This window comes from Fonsecaea nubica, assembly GCF_001646965.1.
Source record: "Fonsecaea nubica strain CBS 269.64 chromosome Unknown Scaff39, whole genome shotgun sequence".
NCBI classification, from domain to species: domain Eukaryota; kingdom Fungi; phylum Ascomycota; class Eurotiomycetes; order Chaetothyriales; family Herpotrichiellaceae; genus Fonsecaea; species Fonsecaea nubica.
In genome coordinates, this window is record NW_019173712.1 from 40,919 (window position 1) to 62,309 (window position 21,391).

Sequence of the window (21,391 nt, forward strand, 5' to 3'; positions counted from 1 at the left end):
CGAAAAGACAAGGACAGACAGCCAGACAGACAGATATCGAAGAGAACGACGGCCCACTGACGATATTATTTCCTAGACCTGTGCGTAAAAGGCGTCCGCTCAATCTATAACACGAAGAAGACTGGTAGAGATGGGATATAAACCAAGAAAAAAATTGACAGAGAGAACAGTAAGAGTGAATCTTGTAGAAGAGCAACGAAGTGAGATGGAAGCTGACGTAAATTACATTCTCGCATTGGTGGGTGTCTGACTTCCGAAGTATCGTGGGGGCTGAATCAGCCTTGCAGCCTCCAGCCTCGTAGCCTTGTAGCCCCGCAGCCTTGTCACACATGGACTTGTATTTACGTGGGCAAGGCTGAAGCCACCTCCACTTGTACTCAAGACCCCAACTGCAGAAGTCTAGCATGTAAAAGAATTGAACTGTGGCATCGGACTTGCCATCCCAAATTGGTATGTACCAGAAATCAACGAAATGTAACGACGGGCTGGGTATTTGGACGACGCCCGCAACTCCAACGCTCGAGAAAATGTGCTCCGTGAACGTAACGTGGTGAATATGAAGCGAGTCGGCATCTCACTCCTCCTCTCCGCTAAGGTCTATCTCCCCGACCCTCTTTAATCATCCATATCCAGCTTCGGATTGGGGTCAGCCGAAGAACTCTCCGGTTACCAAGCATTCCCAACTGTATCCGGTTCTCCAAACTTCCTCCATAATCCGCCGAGCCCGGCTGACTTGACACATCCCAAGTCCCTCGGCTCCTTTGATCCGACTCAACACTTCTGCGCGATCCAAAGCATCCTCTGCTTCGACCCCAGCAGTGAATATGGGAAAGAGCAAACATGCTTCGGCACTTCCACCGGCTCGGATTTGCTGCAGGATCTTGACAATTTCATGGACCGCCGTCTGCACCTCCTGGTCGTCACGCGGCAGATTATGGATTCGTCGCAAGAGGTGGACCAGTCCAGCCCAGTGAAAGGCCGAGTTGGTCGCCAGGGATTCTTCGACATCCTTTTCCGACATTTCGGCGTAGGCTGAATTGCGACGCGTGCCGTGCGTTCCACAGAGAGATGCTTTGGTCATCTGAGGGCTGTGATGTGCGCACTGGATTTGTTCGTGGTTGCGAGCCTTTTCAAGATCCTGGCGCAGTTTCTCCGCCCTCTTGAGTATGTCCATGGAAGGCTTCCAGTCCTCGTTGATTTGCCCGGTATCGGGGTCGATTCTGCCTGCTGTTTCACATTCTCTCGCTAAAACAGCCACCTGAGCCAAGATTTGTACACATCGCGTGGTGAATCCGAGAAGACAATCTATCGTATAGTCGTCTTCGTCGTCGCCATCGTCATCAGTCAAGGATAACTCTTTGGCCGATGTGCTGTCCTCATGCGAGCTGGACCAATAGTTGCCTGCAAAAAGAGGCTCCTCGTTACGCCTCCCAGATAGTGAACCCATCACGTCGAGATACGCTAGCCACCTGGTCAAAAAGTACATGACAGGATCTTTGCGCGAAATGGAGTGTGGTCCTGTGCGAGCGCGAATAATACTCCGAGCAATGCTGAGATGATTCTGCCAGGGTATAGAAACACCAAAACTGGAAGGAGAGATGATTTCCAACGAGGCAAGCATGATGGCCGTCGCCAAGTTCGCGTTCGATACCTCGGTATTTGACACATTGTCTAAAGTCTGCCGTAGGGAAGGGAAGACGTCCCGGACCCAGTGCGCTATGCGGTTCGCAGGCTCGGGATGATTCAAAAGCCTGGCCCGGTGGCACGCCGAGTACGCCAGTAGCAGATTCAGCAGGTTCGGGTTATCAACGGCCACTATTCTAAGTCAGAGGATGGATTCAAATCACAAAGGATTCAGGAGGAATCTCGGGTACGTACTCTTTGGCAGGATGGTCTTGAACGGGTTCTCTGGACAATCGTGCGGAACAAGGATCCTGGCTGTGTGATTGAGGAAGTGATGGAAGTACAATAGGTTCATCGGATTCTCTGACAGAGTGCGCGGCAATGGCTCCAGCTTTCGAGGGATCTTGATGGGCACAGGCGAGGCATAATATCCCCCGCTTGCAAACACGGTCTCTCGGCTGACCAGCCCAAACCCAAACTCGGGTACACCCAGATCTGTGTCATTCAACCAAGATTCGAAGTCGCTGTGTTCTGATGGTGACATGCCTGATATAGCCATTGTATCGTTGTTCCGCGGAATGTCGAGGTCCACATTACCACGGTCTTGCCCATAAGTCTCCGTTTCCGAGTATGATATCATCCGCTGGTGTAAAGAGCCCCGTCGAGGAATCGGTTCGTCCGCAATCCCATTGTGGTCGTCTTGTCTGGAATCTCTGCGATCATCTGGCTCTGGATCTTCAGAGAGGAGCGAACTCACGGAGATTCGTCTGTCCTCGTTGTCCTGGGTCTGAGAAGTGGACGAAGGTGCTGGTGTCAAGGGATTGCTAATATAGGAGGGAAAGAAAGTGGGCGTGTGCGGGTTGAATTGAACACGCGGACCGACCTCTTCTGTGTCATTCGGACCATATGATCCCGCTCGTTGATAGTTAGGGCCATTCCTCCCGAAACTATCTGTTCTCGGACTCAACTTCATCCTCTTATTGGGATTGTAGGGCGAATTGATGGATTCTTGATAGGCCATAGGATTGGATGTGTGCATAGGCGGGGGCATTTGCATGGAATAGCCATTGAAATTGTTCATGCCGTTGCCGAGGTTCGGGCTGCCAAACCCAGATTCTGAAGGTGAGGGATACGGTGGCAGAGACATCGCATGTCGCACTGAGGGCGGGATGAGAGCAGGGTCGGGAACAGAGGAGGCATTCACATTGGCGCTGTCCCCCCACTGGGGAGTTCTCAGCATCGGCGGAGGTGGCAGGATGGCAGGGTTGAAATCACCCGTCGCTGGGACAGAGAGATTATTTGAGAAGCGATTGATCGAAGGCAACCCGGACTCTGCGGTGGCTTGGTCGACTGAATAGTCGGGAGCCTGGATGGTGACTGGAGGGGCTAGGATCTGGTCGTTGATGCTGGGACTCTGGTCGATGCCGCCGTTGGTGTATCCGTTCGAGGGCGGCTGGGGAGTGTTGAACGACAGAATCTGCGCACCAGACTTTGCATTTCCTTCCTCTTTCTTCTTGTTCCGGCCATCCCAGTTCAATCGAATACTGTAATCGCAGGTTTCGCCTTGTCGCTGACAGTTGGCGCAGGTCGGCTTCTCCTCTCCGCTGAAACAAACGCACTGTCAGCATTCCATCGACCAGTTCACATGCGGGACGGAAAGGACGGACCATTTGACCTTCCTCGACTTGCAAGGCCTGCGGAAGGGAAATATAAGTTATGGAGCTCGCCACGTTGAGGGAGTATGGACCAACCAGCAGCCATTCCTGGAGCGCTTTTTAACCTCTTTCCCGTCCTGCTCGGGTTTCTTTGGGCGCGGCATGGCGTCGGCAGAGACTTGTCACCGGCGATGATCGTAGGACAGCGACATCAGCATCTGTGCGGAGAGGGTGTGAGACTCGGCGCGGAATGAAGTGATCATCTCAGAGTCATCTCCGAAGCAGAAACAGGTTGAGATTGTGGAAAGGATCGAGAGGATTAGTTAAACTCGAGGACCACGGACGCGGGACAGATTTAAGACTGGCGAGATGTTGGCACTGGACTCAGGTGCGAAAGCGGCATGGGCGGGGAGAATACGGACAGAGGGCGTGCCATGGCCATACAGCTTCTAGATCAAGCGTACTCTGGATAAGAAAGGGGATGGAATTAACACTGATAGGTTTATTGGTTTCTGGAAGGTTAACCAAAAGAGGATGCATAATTGAGCCTTCCTTAGGCGGCCCAGGTGAGGGCATTGGGCGAGTCAAAGGCACGGATAGGCCAGACAAGGACGCGAACCACGGCCTTTTTGGCTTGGGGTGGATAGCGCAATGGCACAAAAAGTGGACGAGGTGAGCCGGGCGAGAGCTTCCGAAGAAGTTGGAGGGGGCTAAACCACTTGTGCCACAAGGACAGCATCCAGAAGGGACCCTCGAAGACTTCGACGAGGGGTCCATTACCCGAGCTGAACTAAAGGACTCGAGTACCTCGTATGGGCGGTGTGTACGAGGTACTCGGTACAAGTACACTGAAACCCGGGCAGGCAGTGGATGGCACACCGGCATGCCCTGGGCACACTCCCGATGCGAGCCCGGGCACCAGTCTTGCTTGGACTGGACATGCGCCGATGAGCAGACAAGACGATGCCATCGCTCTAGTAGCTCAGCTAGAGGCACCAGAGGCATCCAGAGGAGCGCCCGTACGTAGCGCCCGGGCCTGCAAAGTTTAGGGCACTTTAGCGAAGGACTTTTGGGGGGTTGTGGCCCATTCTGCACGTGTTCTTCTGAAGGATTTTGACAACCACTACCACCATCACCAAAGCTGCGTTCCCGTCTCAGATCAGCTACAACATTGGGGAATCATCGCAAAAGGTGGCTGCATACTTTTTGTAACTTCATCCCCCATTGGTCTAGTGTTACTGGCTGGCACTTGTCATTGGTCGCATCTGGCATACGGGCCGTGGCTTCAGTCTCTTAGCAGGATTTGATCTGATAAACCTCACCTGAGACACTTTGGCCATCGTCTGTTGGGTCCAAAAAACATCTGTTCAACTGCTCTGCCCTCAGCAAACCAGCTGGTTTCCGACTCAGAATGTCTACCAGGCCTGCGAGGTTGGGTCTACAGCTGATCCAGGCTCGTAATGTCGTCGCCCCGACGAAGAAGGTGTTGCCGACATCACGACGCGATTTGTCTTCGGTAGCTCTGGTTGCGCAAAGCCATCGCCGAATCTCAGCATCGAAATTCACACCTCTAGCTGCAAGTCCGCCGTCCTCAACCACGACCCCTTCCTCATTTTTCACCCCCTCTCTGTGTCGGACGAGAAACGCGTCGACAACCTCGAATGCCTCTGCCTCGACAACCTCTACCCCTCCGTCGTCATCCTCCTCTCCTCCCCCTGCTCTCGATTGGAATGCCTTCTTCCGCCTTCGAACCATACGACGTCGCTACGCAGTCACTTCCTCGATCATTACGTCCTTTGCTTCTACAGCCGGAGCATTGATAGCATTTTCCGAAATCCCAGCATTTGCTGACAACATCACCAAAATCATTCCTACTGATCCTGTCATTGGCATTGGGATCGCCACTTTTGGGGCCACTTTCTTTGGCTGGCTGATTGGCCCAGCTTTCGGAAACACCCTATGGAGACTATTGCATCGAAGTCGGTTGCCAGAGTTCAACAAAAAAGAGCGAGAATTTTTTGAAAGGGTTAAAAAGCACAGGGTCAACCCCACGGGTGCGAGCACCAACAACCCCGTGCCTGACTTCTATGGCGAGAAAGTGGGAAGTGTGGCTGGGTACCGACGGTGGCTGAAAGACCAGCGTGCTTTCAACAGGAAACGAGAAGGAAACTATTCCTCGACGAAGTGAACAGAAATGCTGTGGACCTCTCAAGCCATTCGCTGTGGGACACTTACAGGAAAGGATTCAATGTATGGCAATGAGCGATTTCTCTCGAGCTCATGCGGTTGGGTTCTCTGATGGTGCTGCTACTACAAGTCACGGCTGGGTAGTAACATAAGGCGATGTGGAGGTTTCACCCTGTCAGCTGTGCAGATGAATGTTCGAAAAAGCCATCATTCTCGTGTAATAAAACACTCCGATTACCACCCTCGTTGTACAACAACTGACACTCCGATATGACAAGATCCAGCTATATTCCAAATGATACCCTTCCATCTCAGCTCCGGTTTGTGAAAACAGGCCCTGGTGATCTAAGGGATCCCAGTGACTTGCTACACCTCAAAGTGCATCTTCCGACAGAGTTGAGGGTTTGTACCAACCCGCTACTTCTCCCATGTCTTCGTACCAGCGAAGGAGACTATCCAATGTTTAAGGCGTGACGTTCGGGTAGATACCAGACTGGCACTAGGGCGGTAGAATGCATTTCTCTTCCATATCCAAGATGATGTCAAAGGCGACTTCCCATTGCCTAATGAGGATGCTTTGCGGCAAAGTCTGGCTAATGTGAGAATAGTCTGGGCGTCCTCTTTACATCGAGCGAATGACCTCTAGTTCTACTATTTGACTGAAAATGTACTGCGAATGAAGTCACGTGACGCCAAGGCTAAGGCTAGGTGACCATGCGAGTTGATGTTCGTCGCTATTATTGACTGACCGCCTACGTGTACCTACTTGTAGATTCCAAGAGAACGTCTACTCTCTGTTACGGTATGCTGTTTGTCTTCTTCAGGGGCTCGCATGACATCTGGATCGCCTTCTTCCACTCTCTAGGGACGCGGTCTGTTTGCCGACGAACCTCGCCAGCCTCTTTCTGGGCCTCGGGGAAGTCTCGGGCACATGTCAGACAAGTCATCCCTGGGCTTGTCCTTGCGATCCTGACCTCACTCCCAAGTCATTGGATGGAAGATGCCGGAGGGCCACAAGAAGATGCAAGGGGTTCCAACCAACCACGACGCGTAGCATGAACGCCAAAAGGATCATCCCCGGACAAATTGCCGCAACGATTAACACATGGATTCGAAAATGCTCTGGATTCTGGAAGAAACTCCAGCTGCTGGAGACTGCAAAGGGAAAACCAGCATGCGTGATTTGATGGCTGTTGCAGGTGTCATCATCCCCATATCTTCCTTTTTTTTCTCTCACGGGTCTCGATGCGCATGAAACTGGGGATCCGGAATAAAACCGGCCAAAAATGCAACTCGTCCAGCATAGGACCCTACAAGTACAAGTATATCAAGACTGGTTTCTTCTGGTGCCCTTGCCCTACAAGGACATCTCAGATCGCCTCTCATACCATCGACATCCGGAATTTGGCGGCTATTGTGTGCGGACCACCGTCCCTTTTGACCCCTTCTGAACGAATCTAGTTGAAATCCCATCACAGTTGATTACTAGTCGACCCCAAATAGGTTGCAGTTAGGCCTTTGTCACTCTTTGGTCCTTGCAGATCATTTGGAACAGCATTGGCTATTGCTCGAGTCAGGCGCACAGGTTTCCAAAAAGTCAGCCGCTATATGAGTTGAGTACAAAAATCAACAAATCCAGACGGGAAGGAAAGCCCAGAGCGACGAATTAATAAACGAAGGATTACATCACACGCGGCCTGGGAAGACAGAACTGCCCAAGGCGTCCTGTTACGAACAAGCAAGCCGCTCCAGAACAGATTCTTAAGTGATAAGACATCTCGGTCTCGGAACATTCAAAGAGTACTCACCACCTTGAGATTGAGTGCAGAGGAGGAGGAGATTGTACCTATTTTTTCAAGACATCACCAAGAGGACCAGAAAATGTCGCAGATCACAGTACTAGGTTTCTCACCCTCGCGGCCAGATGAGCAAGGATTCAACGCCATCCATTGGGCAATATTGCTCACGCCAGCAACCGAAGCCCAGCAGCAGCAACGGTATGGTGCACAGCAGCCGTCGACACAAAGGCCCAAAACCAAATCATTCTTCTCAACTTCCCGGCTCTTGTCGAAGACGAGCAGTAATGCCACCCCACCGCTTGAAACGGTTCTATATGACATGCACAACCACCAACTCCGCCAGCAGGCATATCCTGTCCCTGTCAAGGCAAAATCAGATTCAACCGAACAGTCGAACTCGTCATCACCAGAGGCAGAGACTGCCACAGAAAATCTCCAGGCAACAGCGACAACCACAGACATCAGTTCGGACATTCGTAACCAGCCATTTCGTCTCTGCCTCCGGATATTGCTGAGTCCTCATAACCTCCCGGTCACGAAGCTCGCTTCCAAAGTATCCAATCTGCTCTACCGGACACCAACCTACGGACCGGAAGAGGACTGGCTGCTCGCTGCACTACATATGCTGGTGGGGGCCGGCATCCTTGAGCCATCACAGAACTTCGACCCTGAGGCTATCTTGGCGTTCGCTGGAGAGGCCGTCAAGGAGAACCTCTCGCAGAGCGGACACAGGTATGAACGTCAGCAGGAGGAAGTGTTGGAGCTGGACTACGCCAGTCACGTAAGGAGCATTGAACAGGTCAAAGCCATGTTTGAGCACCACCACCAACAGCAAGCCACGCCGCCTTACACGCCGTCGCCAACCCCGTCTCCGACATCCTCTTCTCCCGTGATAGGAGCCGCCGTGGTCTCACCAGCCATCGGAAACGTAGAGCGAAGGGGCTCCAGCGCGACATCCCATTTCCACCACGACCACTCGTGCAAACCCAAAACGCACAAGTTTCTGGGTCTCCGCATCTCGCCGTCGCCGTCGTCATACGCACCGCGCCACAGGTGGGCGTCAGGGGAAGGGATGAAGCGCGCGTATTACGAGAGGCAAGATGACCCGTACGGTGGGCTAATGTGAAGAATGAAGAAGCGTTGATCTTTTTCTTTTTCTTCATATCTCCTCAATGATGTATTTTTAGGGGGTGATTAATGGGTATTACGAGGACAACAACAAAAAACTTGGTACCGGACCGGTCTGGGGCATTGGTATTGGTAATAACACTGGGAGGATTCACACTTGTAACGGAAGCCTTGCGCGTGGCGAAGCTGTGGTGCGCATACAATAGGTACATCATGTGCACACAAACGGAGTTATCCCCAATGTCCATAATCATTCATATTCATATTCATATTCATGCCCATGTTCATGTTCATATCCATATCCACCTCCACGTTCCTACCCGCTACGCCCGCCTATATATCAGCTTCCACGTCCACATCCGTGTCAACTTCTTCTAATATGACCCGAAAAAGAAATTTACCTCCACCCTACTTGTACGTCAGCCCAATCGTCAACGGCGAGAAAACAAGACAAGGATCAAAGGTAAGAAAGACCCCCCGGACCGAGTTCTTGGATTCTATATGGACAAGTAACCTCTACCAAAGGGACGTCTGAATTCACCTTGGTATCTTGCATCATGTCTAAGAGGCGGAAAGACACACACAAGCCAAAGAGTCCAAAAACTGTAAGATGGAGATATAGATTTTGGTTTTGTAAATGTAACATAGAAAAGAAAATTTCGACTTGACAAAGTCCTGGTTGTGGTGGTCCTGCACTGGTACCTGCACCTGTTTTCTCCGTCTGATCCCCTTCTGTTCCTTAAAAAGCTGGTTGAAGCTGTAGTAAATGCAAGTAGCGCTCATAATATTTCATCCCGCATACACAACTGGTCCTTCTTACTCCGAGGGGTTGGCCACACCTGTATTAGTCCTTTACAATATCATCCGATTAACGCGATCCTCTTTGTCCCTGAACACCTGTGATCTGGGTTTTATGTTCAGTTCCATGTTCAAAACGCCTGGCCAGGCTGTCCTTGGTTGTGACTGGGGGGCACATAGTTCGCCCCGGGAATCGGGACAGACTCATACTGTTGTTCTCCAGGCGCGGCGCCCATGTGCTCGTGTATTCGTTCCTCAGGGGGAGGAGACATGGGCGGTTGTGGAGGTGGTGATGACGGGGAGAACAGTCTTGGTGAGCTAATACCCTCGGTCGCGGTGGAAATAGGGGTTGCTTTCGTTACTCGGATAGGTGGGGCTTGAAGTTTGAATGGTGACGCAGTGGTCATGCTGTGCGGTGAGGCGAATTGTATCGGTGACGTGCCTTGTTCTGCGGCCGAGTGTATGTCCTGTTGGCTCTTGAGCGCGGATGGGAAACCAGGAGTTCGGGGTGTCTGAGCGAAGCCCGGAGTGTTCGGTGCAGATTGGGTCCTCAGCTGGGCGAGGTATAGATCGCTTCTGGCACGATCGCGCGCGTCCATGGATTTCCTGAGTCGGTTCTTGCTCCAGAACCTGTAGAAGACAATACCATAGATGGCGATGACGATCACCTCGACAACAACTTCAATGATGCAACAAATCAGGGACCAGTCCTGCAGCCGACATACCAGCGCGTAGTGGATGTCGTCTTCGAAGAGTTGGCGGCGTTTGTTGTCCTTGCAGGACCAACCCCACAAATCCTGTCCGTTGCCGCTGGCTTTGCTCCCGTGCAGGATGCCCGCACCGACGAGCCACATGACAATGCTGAACATGAACCATCCCACCGCAAACATGGTGTAATATACAGCGACCTTCTCCGCACGCTTGTGTCCACCCCGGCAGTACGCCAAAATGACAATGATGGAGAAGAGGAGCGAAACACAAGCGATGGACAAAACGACAATCTGTGGCCAGAGTTTTTGGCCGGCCGCCCACGGAGGCAGGTTGTTCCGCGGCGGTAGGGATCTGGTCGCGTGGAAAATTGTCAATACAGTCGACAGCATGGCGAGTACGATCAGGGAACAGGAGAAGTTCACGCCTCGTAGGACCATTTTGGCCATGCGTACACGGGTTTTGACTTTCTATGTTGCGTGTTAGAAGGCGAGGAGGAGAAGAACGCAGCGCCTGCAGAGAAGACTTACCAGATCTTTAGCCTGTTGAATCTCGGTCTTCATTTCCTCCTTCTCAAGGACCTGTTCTTCCCGGAAGGTTGGAGAAAGAGGGTTCAACATTCTGGACGCGGTCCCCGGTGTTTTCAAAGCGGACTTGAGAGGCTGGCCCGCGGCGCCATTAGGATCAGCTCGAATATAGACTGTTTGCTCGACGGGCTGGTTGTCTGCGATATAGCCGAATCCGACATCTGATGGCGCGGCGGCTGTGTTGTGACTAATGCCGTTCTCCATCTTGCCGGTCGCAGGCGGATCTGCAAAGGGTGATTGACTCTCGCCAGGGCCTGAGGCGGGCGAGAAGACAGACGTCGCTTCGGCAAAGCGTGCCCGCCTCACGGGCCTGTTGCCGCCACCGATGGAAGACTGAAAGGAAGCCGTCGAGTTTGTCCGGATCGAGCGAGTGGTTGCTTTGATATCTGATTTTTCGTCCAGGTCGGGGTCGTTGTCGAAGCGGCCAGGGCGATGGGAGCGAGTTTGCGAGTCGACAGTAAGGTCTATGGGAGACACAGGTTCGAAGTTTGATGGTGACATGGTGGGGAGGGGAAGGGTCTATGCTTTATCGGTGAGGCGATAAACTCAGCCCAGGCTTGGGTAGCGTTGGACAGGGATTCCCCAATGCGCTGGTGGCAGTTGATCGGAGCACGCCTCGGTGCTGCAGTACAAAATGCTCGTTTGGGAGCCCCGGAGTTTTCGACTTGCAGAGGCCCGACGCTGACGTGAGACGGGAATAGATATCCAGGCGGGAAGCGGGGATGCCTTCGAGATTTGGGAAGGGAGGGTTATATGATAGTAATGTTTTGTTTTATTGTCGAGAGCCAGCTCAGATCTAGGGCAAAGAAAAGAAGGAAGAAAAAATATTTCAAAGTTGATGGAAGAGTGAGTAAGAGACAAGAGGCTGATGGGCGAGTAGGTCAAGTATTAGGTTGGGACGACTTTGTCTTGAGTGAGCTGACAACCCTGAGGCGCTTCGAAGGGCCCGAGTGACTTGATGGTAGGGGTGCCGTGGGTAGTATCAGTCGGCGGATGAGCTTCAAGACTCGCAGGAAATGCAGGGTGGAACAAGCGTGGTCACAATTGGCGCTTTGAGGTCGGTCAACCGGTCTCTTGGTCTCTCCTCTTCTTGGGGGGGAATTGCGGTAAGGCGTGCAATGCAGGGCCGGGCGGTGCTTGGGGGCAATTGGCCAAGATTCAAGGAAACAGACACAACGACTCAGCGAAGCCTGCGCGAGCTTTTGAACGAATATAAGGACGGAAACAGGGCGAACAGGGCGAAGGATCGAGGTCGGGAGGATGAGGTGGTGAAGGTGAGAAGGAAGACGGAGGGGGGACGGGACCTTCTTTGAGTAGTAAATGAAGCTTCTCATGCGTTTTGGGGTGCTGGGAGTTTTACCTTTCTCGTTTACCTCAGTCGACTTGACTATCAATTCCATTTCTTTTTCGTCAAATGGTGGGATTGAGCTGGGCGCTTGAGAAGATGCAAAGATGGCAGTCTGGATGGATGTTGAGATGGGACGAAGCTGCGGGGAGACACTCAGGACGCAGCCAAGAGGGGCATCGAAGGTGATGAGGTGAACAATTCTGGGATGATTGGACAAGAAGCCTTGAGGAAGCGCCGCCCCGTGGCGAATGAGCAGCGACAGACTTGGTTCATCACATTGTCGACCACTGATGGCGCTGGGGGATCAAGTGATGGGGCCTGCACCCACTGCATTGGCGTATGTGGGTTTCTATGTCGGGAAGTGCGAAGACACCCAAGCACCAAGTAAAGATCGGATACCGGATGCCAAGGGGGCGGCAGGGACTAAAGGGATCAAGTGGAGGTGATGTTCGGCAGCCACTGACAGTCGTGACAAGTCACTAGGCAATGTGGCCACATTCAAGTCACCGCCTTAGGTACCGAGTACAGTAGGTAGGCCCTACAAGGGATTCCCTAGGCATGAGTGACTTTAATCGGGACGCCCCCCAACTTTAGCAGTGAGACGCGGTTCCAGGTCAGGCTGTCAGGTCATCCTTAGCTACAAGTATAGGGACTGTTTGGCAGGAGGTGGCCGCCTCGTCCGCATAATACAAGTAAGTCGGTCATCTCTGTCCTTTGTCACTACTGGCACCTGACCTGCTTTGCCCTGACCTGTTTTAGGGACCTCAAGATCAACCATGGACTGCCACTGACTGCCTGTTCTAGGCCTGCCAGGGTGCAGTGGAGATCCCCTCCCTCCCCCCTGCGATACGAACATGCCCAACTATAGGTCTCTTCGGCCGCTCGGCTATTTTTGGTGCTTGAAGCTTGCCTGGCTGCAGCCGCCCGGGTCACTAGTCCATGATCTTCACACCTCTGGAGGGTTTTCTATGTTTGGAAACTACCTACCTGCCGATCTGCGTCTATGAGCTACTCCCATCTCGACTTCTTTTCGTCCTTTACTATCTTGTGGTATGCCCTCTCCCCAGTAATCATATCATTCGATAATGGCGCTTAAACTCCATCCGCTTCCAGAGATGATGCATGCTCGCTTCTGTCGGGAATGCAATGTGGTGTGCCTTTTGTGTCCGTTGACCCGCCGCTCCATCCATCCTGAACAGCTACTCGCCATTGCCATACCCTGTGTATCGTCTATGAAAAGCCATCACCTTACTCCACGCTCTGCTCAGGGCTTCGCTCGAGCCGCCTTGTACTAGAACACTTTCAGTAAAGCGGCTTGCCCATATCATTCCTGAAAGAAATCCATATTCTGTCCACCCTCCGCAGCCTCGGGAACATCAAGCGCATTCCAAAGATTGGTCTCATATCCACCCTCAGCGCCAAGTGATGCAATTTTCAACAATATGCCACTGGGGGTTGTGCCACGGCGTATTGCTCCAGGCCTTTACTCTTGACCACTTTCTTAGGTGGTATGTTCACATTTGAAGTTTCGTTCCCGAGCGGGAGTCTGATCTTCAAGGCCTTGGTCGCTTTGCGCTTGGATTCCTCGAGCCGCTTCTTCTCCATCTCCGCCCTGCGCTTCTCGTCTCGTCTTCTAGTCTTTCTCCCTTCGACACTCATCATATTGTTCTCCAGCTCCTTGGCCGTTGCCGCTACCTTGACTGGGTGGAACCTCTCGTGAGCCAGAGTAAAGTCCACGCGGTGCAGGCCGTTGCCGGCCAGATCCAGAAAAGGACGAGCCCAATTTTCAGAAAAATCAAGTCGGCAGGGCCAATCGAAGAATGTGACATCAAGCGTCAGATGGCGAAGCGAGGTCACCTGCTCCTGGATCTGTCGTAAAACCATGGCCCATTTCGCGTCATGTCTCAATTTCCACCTTCGATCCGCCAGCCAGGTGGGTTCGGCATAGCCAACATGGGTGATCTCGAGTGCTTGGATGCTTGCGCGAGCCTGTTCAGGAATGGTCTTGAGAAAACTCCGCAACACGACTACTCGGTCAAAGCAGAAGGTGGTTCTGGAATAGATGAACTTGACGGCTTCCCGGTTCATCTGACGACAGCTCAGGAGAAGACCAGACTCAGTTGGGTTGCTAGTGAACTGACCAAGCAGACGGTGAGGTGGTGGCTTGTGTTTCTTGAGAGGTTCTCGTCGCTTCATCAGTTGAAGTTCTTTCTGAGGGTGGTTGGCCGAAATGATGACCCGAGCTTCGGGAATGACGAGATCATAGATCCGGTTTCTGATCTCACCAGGCAGTTTGAAGAAGGGAAAGGGCTTCGAAGACGGGGATGGTTCAGGTCTTGAGGCTTTGGCGACGGGCGCAGTTGACGGTCGATTTGTGTCGTTTTGCGGACGAGATGGTGATGGGCCTAGAGGTTGGACCATGGGCCGGAGAACATGCTGTCGATTACGGTGAGGAAGCATTCGGTTACGCTTTGATGAAGACATCCTGGCTTTTTGCTTTTCTTGCATGGATGGGGTCTGTCTCAGAAGTGATACCAGAAAAGAATATTTGACACAACAGAGCGCGGACGAGTTGGGATGGATGCTGGAGGTAAGAGAGAGGCAAAAGAAACCCTTGAGGGTGAAGACTCGGGTATAGGAGTCAAGGTAAGTTTGAAAAATGTCTGTGGGAATGACTAGTAGGAACCAAAAGGAAGTGAAGTTCAAGTGATATTGAGTTACATGAGCCTGGCAGGCACCCACGTGTCACATGATCGCGCCGACTGAATGGGTGGGAAAGCAGGAGGTGAGGTCTGCTGGCAGGGTGACAGGTACGTGACAATGACATGTCCCCCATTCAAATTAACAACAATAGCAAGATGATAACCCGAGCACGGTGGTGGTGGGATGAAAAATAAAAATAAAAATAAAGGTGGAGGAGCAGGTTACACCTAGGCGGGAGAGAGGCTTGGAGCCGGGACATCTGCTAAACTGCGCTATCTCGAGATCGACAGCACATCCGAAACCAGCACGCAGCTACTTCTCCGCAACAACGGATTTTGGCGCAGATTACTCACTCCTTGGCTAGTAGGTGTTTAAAAAGCCTGCGACAACTTGGTCAACGATACAATAGTGCTTATTAACTTTTCGGGTTTGGTGCTCCCCAGCTTATTTCGAATATACTCGCACGCTAGGTTCTCGAGTAGGCGGGGGGCTGGTTTCTACTCGTAGTTGAAGAGGTGAATACAAAAGTCAAAAGGGCCCCCTTAAAGGCGTACAACAAGGACATCTACACTTTGGTAGGTTCGAGGTATCCTTGGGGCGCTCTGTGAGAGTTGATGGATGTCTGTGCTCCCATGCAAGGCTGTCGACAGGGGACCATGACTCTTTCCAATACCCCGCGGCCCCCTGGACAAAGTCGTGTCCGGAGATATTATTCCACCGTTTCCGAGATGGTGTCATCTCTTTCAAAAGCGGATACACTCGGTTCAGACGACTATGATTCCGAAGGGAGGTTGTTTCCCAGTGCCATCATGTTACTTTTAGAGAGTATTAATGTACAGTAACAGCCATGCACGCCTTAATACCTCATCCTGTCTGCATCTATTTCCCTCCTGCCAACCACCTACAGATTATTCTTTTTCCCGCTGCGCCGCTCTATGTCAAAGTATCTACTGACATTGTCGTCCAGATCAGCCTGGTTCGTTCCTGGTAGAGTCTTTCATCGTCGGTTTCAACACCCTTGGTACCCTCGACTTTCTCGTACAATTCCACTGCCTTACTGACCGGAGCGAGACGATTAAGCTCCGGGTTATACTGGTGGTGTCGTTTCAAGATCGCTCTTTCGTACCAACTGAGATGTCTGGGACGGATCGCGATGCCGTGGAAATCGTGAGAGCGCCCCTCTCGGACAAAATACCAGTATCTCCTGTTCACGCAGGTCAAGACCTGTTCTATCCGGGATGAATAAAATGGTGAGAATACAACCGATAAGGCCAAACCAGCTGACGGCCTGTCGAGGTTATAAGAACGCACCTCTTCAAGCCATCGACGCACCACTTACCCACAACTTAGTCCTGCCCCTGATGTAGTTCTCCTCTGGACGACTGCTTTGGGAGTCAATGTGGGAAGGCCTCCCAGAGCAACGGCTGTCGACTATATCTGCCATTTTGCAGGTTCAAGGCAGACAAGGGAAAAGAAGGTGAAGAGAGGGCATGTCGGCGGAAGTGTCTTTCCTGAGTCTTCATATTGCAACAGATGTATCGATTTCCACTCTTGCCTCCTTCTCTGACCAGGTTCTCCTGAACACTTCTTCGATTGAATGGACGAATGAGATAACCATGGTCGATACATGTGCTTCGAGAGAGAATATGCACTGGTAGGACGTAGCAAAGGGTTGAACCCGTAGTGGCGGATCGATCTTGCGATTTCTGACAATTTTCACATGCTTCATAGCATTGAGGAAATACGCCACACATACACACACCGCCTTGCGCTGTGGTTGCTATTCACCCGCATGGCCGTGGATCGCTTATGTCATATGCCTGGACGAGGATGCACGTTTTCTCCATACGCTCACTCGCTGACACAGGGACTGTCAGAAGGAATTGGTAGTCAAGCACAGGGCTGGGCGGTCGAACCAAGCCTTGTAATGCTTGATGAGACGTCTCTTGCTCTACATCAAGAACGAAGTGTCGTGTCGGTAGAGTGGCGTGAGTAGATGCATTGTCTCCTAAACACTCCTCCGTAGAGATTGGCGCTACGTCGAGCATTTAGACCTTCGAGCGCAATATTGAAATTTCTTGCTGCTTCTATTCGCAGGTGGAGTTTTGGCATGGGGAGGAACAAAATTTCTCTACTTGAAATTCTTTTAGGCAGAGCCCCTGCAGAACCTACCGCCAGCTATTGTCAGTCAATGTTGCCTTCTCTGTAGACGAGTCAATCACCAACATAGGCAGTCTTCCTTGAAATCTACAATCTCAAGCACTGAGCGGTGTCAATACAATGGCTTCCCAGAAGATAGGCATGTCACCTTTGCCACGTGGATTCTCCACTGTTCAGACCGTATTCTAATGCCTTCCAGCCATTCTTTCGGTCTATGATAAAACTGGCCTCCTCGATCTCGCGAAAGGCTTGATCAAGCAGAATGTTCGCCTTCTCGCTTCTGGAGGGACGGCGAAGATGATCCGAGAGGCCGGTTTCGATGTGGAGTGCGGGATTTCCTTCCTTCCACAACTTCTGCGAATCTGCTAATGCTCTTTAGAGATGTCTCTGCCATTACAAAGGCACCTGAGATGCTCTCCGGCCGAGTCAAGACTCTTCACCCGGCTGTTCACGCAGGAATCTTGGCTAGAGATCTCGCCTCGGACGAGAAAGACCTCGCTGACCAGAACATCAACAAAGTCGACTATGTCGTCTGTAACTTGTATCCCTTCAAAGACACTGTTGCTAAGATCAACGTGACTATTCCCGAAGCTGTGGAAGAAATCGATATTGGAGGAGTCACTCTTATCAGAGCAGCAGCCAAGAACCACGCAAGAGTAACCATCCTGAGTGATCCTGCGGATTATCACCACTTTCTCCAAGAGCTGGAAAAAGGCGACATCCCTGAAGAGAGTCGCCAACGATATGCGCTAAAGGCATTCGAGCATACCGCAGATTACGATGCCGCCATCTCTGACTTCTTCCGCAAACAATATGCCGGGAATGGTGTACAACAGCTCTCCCTGCGATACGGAGCTAACCCCCACCAGAAGCCTGCTGCAGCATTCGTGCGCAATGGGAAGCTGCCCTTCAAAGTCTTGGGCGGCTCTCCAGGCTACATCAATCTCCTTGATTGTTTGAATGCCTGGCCCCTGGTGAAAGAACTCAAGCAAGCACTAGGACTTCCAGCTGCCGCAAGCTTCAAGCATGTCTCCCCTGCAGGAGCTGCTATTGCGGTGCCCCTGAATGAAAAAGAGCGACGAGTGTACATGGTCGATGACATTGAAGGGATCGAGAGTTCAGGTCTGGCGCAAGCGTACGCCCGTGCACGGGGTGCGGATAGAATGTCGAGCTTCGGCGACGTGATTGCTCTCTCCGACAAATGCGATGTCCCTACCGCGAAGATTATCTCCCGAGAAGTTTCGGATGGAGTCATTGCGCCAGAGTATGAGCCAGCAGCGCTCGAGATTCTCAAAAAGAAGAAAGGAGGCAAATATCTGGTACTCCAGATGGACGAGAGTTATGAACCTCCGGCACAAGAAACACGCACCGTTTACGGCGTTCAACTGACGCAAGGTCGAAACGATGTCAAGATCTCGCCGAACGAGACGTTCGCCTCCATTATCCGGCCTAAGGATTCTGCCAAATTGTCAGACTCGGCGCTGCGCGACCTTACGGTTGCAACCATTGCAGTGAAATATACCCAGTCTAACTCAGTCTGCTATGCGTTAAACGGCCAAGTTATTGGTCTCGGTGCCGGGCAGCAGAGCAGGATTCACTGCACGCGATTAGCGGGTGATAAGGCTGATAACTGGTGGATGCGTTTCCACGAACGCACGCTGTCGATAGAGTGGGCCAAGGGCGTCAAGCGGTCGGAAAAATCCAATGCGATTGACATGCTGTGTTCCGGCCAGGTACCGCCTCAGAGCGAGTTCGAGACGAAAGATTATGAGAGCAATTTCGCAGCGGGGAGTGTGCCGAAGCCCTTCTCCCCTGAGGAAAGACGTCAATGGTTGGGCAAACTGAGCGAGGTCGCCGTTTCAAGTGATGCTTTCGTGAGTTCTGTTGACCCTTTGCCATTTTCTTCATTCGCTGACGCGGACCAGTTTCCCTTCGTGGACAACGTGTACCGAGCTGCCCGAAGCGGCGTGAAATACATTGCTGCCCCGACGGGTTCGCAGAATGACGGTGCCGTATTCGACACGGCGGAAAATCTGGGGATAACATTCATTGAGCAGAGCACGAGACTGTTCCACCACTAAACGTCTTTCTTCAACCAAAAAAAGGTGACTAAAACAGTGGGGAAGGGTTGAACAAAAAGAAGGGGAAGAGCCCGATATTGGCCTCAACGCCAGATAACGACGAGGAATTATGACCGAACCTGACCGAGGAAAGGAGACGAGATGCTTGACAGAGTGAATGAATGACGGATACCCCTTCTTCGGAAAAAGACATAGAACATGCATGCGCATGTTCATATCGAGTTACAAAAAAACTTTTCACAACCTGAACAACCTCTCTGGAATCTCCACCCGGAGCAGATTTAGGCGCCCAATGATGACTACTCGGTACCTCGTAAAGGAATGTGTCCAACCTTCAAATCCTCTCGCGCAACCTTGTCACCCATGACATTTTGACGACCATCTATTCCTTTTCTGGTAGTTGGCCTGGCCCGTGCCCTTCACCCTGAGAAACAAATTCGCTTACCGGACGCTGGCTCGAGGTCCGATGTTCCGCACAAGGCCTTTAACTACAATCGTCGAGAGCACATGCAAGCGTTCTACCGTATGAGAATAACTTTGTACTACTCGTAAGTACACGTCCTCCGGGCGCGAACGCAGTCATGGTGACACCAGGGGATTTTTACGTCGTGGATGATTGAGTCCGTAAGTATCGAGTATTGACGCGTATCTGACCTGACTGTGGATCACCTGGGCAAGCAATCCCAGGCGATTCCCAACAGAGATTTTGCTCACCGTCGACAGGGAATACATTGTAATGACGACCTATGCATAAATCCCGACATCCGAGTTTTTGATAGCCCCCAACCACCGATTGAACCCCCTTTTTCTTGCTTTGGACCCAAAGGCCACCGAATGCAAGTATGAGTACATAACATATCAGACGGGCACCTCCCCTGGTGTCCAGGAGATAAAGGTTCTGGAGCTTGGGCGTCGTTGTTTCTTGCCACGTTTTCAAGCTTTCGCTCTCTAAGCCTCGCCAGATACCAGACATGGTCTCGCCAAAGGATCTCAGCTTCGGTCTGTCGACAACATGGGTCGGCCTCCTGGGCTATCTGATTCTGGGTAAAATCGCGCACGACCTCGTCTTAGCCGTCTACAGGATCTACTTCCACCCGCTTCGGCGGTTTCCTGGCTCCAAACTCGCCGTCGCCTCGTACTGGTACGAGACGTACCACGACGTCTTCAAGGGCCACCAGTACGTCTGGAAAATCAAGGAGATGCACGAAAAATACGGGCCCGTCATCCGCACCAACCCGGACGACGTGCACATCCACGACCCGGACTTCTTCGACACCCTGTACGGCCTGAAGTTGGACAAGTGGGCGTGGTGGACGCGAGGGTTCGCGGTGCCCACGGCCGGCGGCATGACGGTTGAGCACGAGATCCACCGCAAGCGGCGAGGAGCGCTGAACCCGTTCTTCTCCAAGGCCAGCATCGTCGCCAACATGCCCGTCATTCAGGAGAAACTGGCCGTCATGTGCGACCGACTGGACAAGATCAAGGGGAGTCGGGAGGTGCTGGACCTCGAGGCCGTGTATCTGGCCTTGACCACCGACGTCCTCACGCAGTGCTCGTACGGCTGGACGTACGACTACATCCACCACCCGGAATGGGCCATGACGTGGAAACTCGTCAACACGGGCGGGCGGGCCTCGGCGGCGATCGTGCGCTCGTTCCCGCTGATCGGCGCCGTCGTGCGCTCGATGCCCCTGTCCGTGGCCATCAAGCTCGTCCCACCCGTGGGGTTCATGAAATCGTGGATGCAGCGCGTCGGCGTCCAGGTGAAGAAGATCAAGTCGGACCCGGAGACGATGCGGGCCATCAGGACGGAAAAGCGGCGCAAGGACACCATCTTCGCGCAGATCCTGTCGAGCGACCTGCCCGAGGAGGAGCTGAGCGACGAGCGCCTGGTCGACGAGGGCGTCTTGATCGCCACGGCGGGCTCCGAGACCACGGCCTGGGCCGTCACCATCACCACGTACCACGTCATGAAGAACCCGGACGTGCTGGCCAAGATGCGCGCCGAACTCGCCCGGGTCGAGGTCCCGCCCGGCGACCCCGTCGCGCCCTGGACGTCGCTGGAGAAGCTGCCCTACCTGACCGCCGTCATCAAGGAGGGCGTCCGCATGGCCGGGGGGATGCTGTCCCGCCTGCCCCGGATCTACGACCGGCCCATCCAGTACAAGGAGTGGACCATCCCCGCCGGCACGCCCGTGGCCATGACGCCGCACCTGGTCCTCATCGACGAGAACATCTTCCCCCAACCCCGCAAGTTCGACCCCGAGAGGTGGCTGGACGACGACGCCGTCGCCGAGGGCAGGACCACAAGTCGTCTGGACAGGTACATTGTCGCGTTCGGCAAGGGTTCCCGGAACTGTATTGGTATGCACTTGGCATATGCGCAGCTGTACATGTCCATCGCCGCCGTCGTGATGAGATATAACCTGGAAATGTACCAGACGGACGACAGCGATGCCACGCCAACGAGAGATCTGTTCACGGCCGGCGTGAAGCTAGATAGTCAAGGCATCAGGGTTATTGTGCATGACAAGGACGAGAAGATGTGAATAATCTCAAGAGAGAAGAGAGAGAGAGAAAGTGCTGAGCGCCTTGATGACTGAAATTCGTGCAC

The 21,391-nt window shown here is 52.7% G+C and overlaps 7 protein-coding genes across 7 annotated transcripts; 4 read left to right on the plus strand and 3 right to left on the minus strand.

Annotated features, from left to right (window-relative positions):
- Positions 1-646: 646 nt before the first annotated feature.
- Positions 647-3,442, minus strand: AYO20_06245 (hypothetical protein; the record flags this gene model as incomplete). The annotated part of the gene is made up of 3 exons (XM_022644536.1): positions 647-1,815; positions 1,879-3,167; positions 3,375-3,442. 3 exons carry the CDS (start codon positions 3,440-3,442, stop codon positions 647-649), a joined length of 2,526 nt encoding a protein of 841 aa, XP_022499414.1.
- Positions 3,443-4,689: 1,247 nt separating this feature from the next.
- Positions 4,690-5,466, plus strand: AYO20_06246 (hypothetical protein; the record flags this gene model as incomplete). The annotated part of the gene is made up of 1 exon (XM_022644537.1): positions 4,690-5,466. The coding sequence occupies one exon, from the start codon at positions 4,690-4,692 to the stop codon at positions 5,464-5,466; it is 777 nt and encodes a 258-aa protein (XP_022499415.1).
- Positions 5,467-7,346: 1,880 nt separating this feature from the next.
- Positions 7,347-8,390, plus strand: AYO20_06247 (hypothetical protein; the record flags this gene model as incomplete). The annotated part of the gene is made up of 1 exon (XM_022644538.1): positions 7,347-8,390. One exon carries the CDS (start codon positions 7,347-7,349, stop codon positions 8,388-8,390), a length of 1,044 nt encoding a protein of 347 aa, XP_022499416.1.
- A 931-nt stretch (positions 8,391-9,321) lies between these two features.
- On the minus strand, positions 9,322-10,986 carry AYO20_06248 (hypothetical protein; the record flags this gene model as incomplete). The annotated part of the gene is made up of 2 exons (XM_022644539.1): positions 9,322-10,368; positions 10,429-10,986. 2 exons carry the CDS (start codon positions 10,984-10,986, stop codon positions 9,322-9,324), a joined length of 1,605 nt encoding a protein of 534 aa, XP_022499417.1.
- A 2,281-nt stretch (positions 10,987-13,267) lies between these two features.
- AYO20_06249 (hypothetical protein) lies at positions 13,268-14,317 on the minus strand (the record flags this gene model as incomplete). The annotated part of the gene is made up of 1 exon (XM_022644540.1): positions 13,268-14,317. One exon carries the CDS (start codon positions 14,315-14,317, stop codon positions 13,268-13,270), a length of 1,050 nt encoding a protein of 349 aa, XP_022499418.1.
- Positions 14,318-16,993: 2,676 nt separating this feature from the next.
- AYO20_06250 (bifunctional purine biosynthesis protein ADE17) lies at positions 16,994-18,777 on the plus strand (the record flags this gene model as incomplete). The annotated part of the gene is made up of 2 exons (XM_022644541.1): positions 16,994-17,022; positions 17,076-18,777. 2 exons carry the CDS (start codon positions 16,994-16,996, stop codon positions 18,775-18,777), a joined length of 1,731 nt encoding a protein of 576 aa, XP_022499419.1.
- A 971-nt stretch (positions 18,778-19,748) lies between these two features.
- Positions 19,749-21,326, plus strand: AYO20_06251 (hypothetical protein; the record flags this gene model as incomplete). The annotated part of the gene is made up of 1 exon (XM_022644542.1): positions 19,749-21,326. One exon carries the CDS (start codon positions 19,749-19,751, stop codon positions 21,324-21,326), a length of 1,578 nt encoding a protein of 525 aa, XP_022499420.1.
- Between the last annotated feature and the right edge of the window lie 65 nt (positions 21,327-21,391).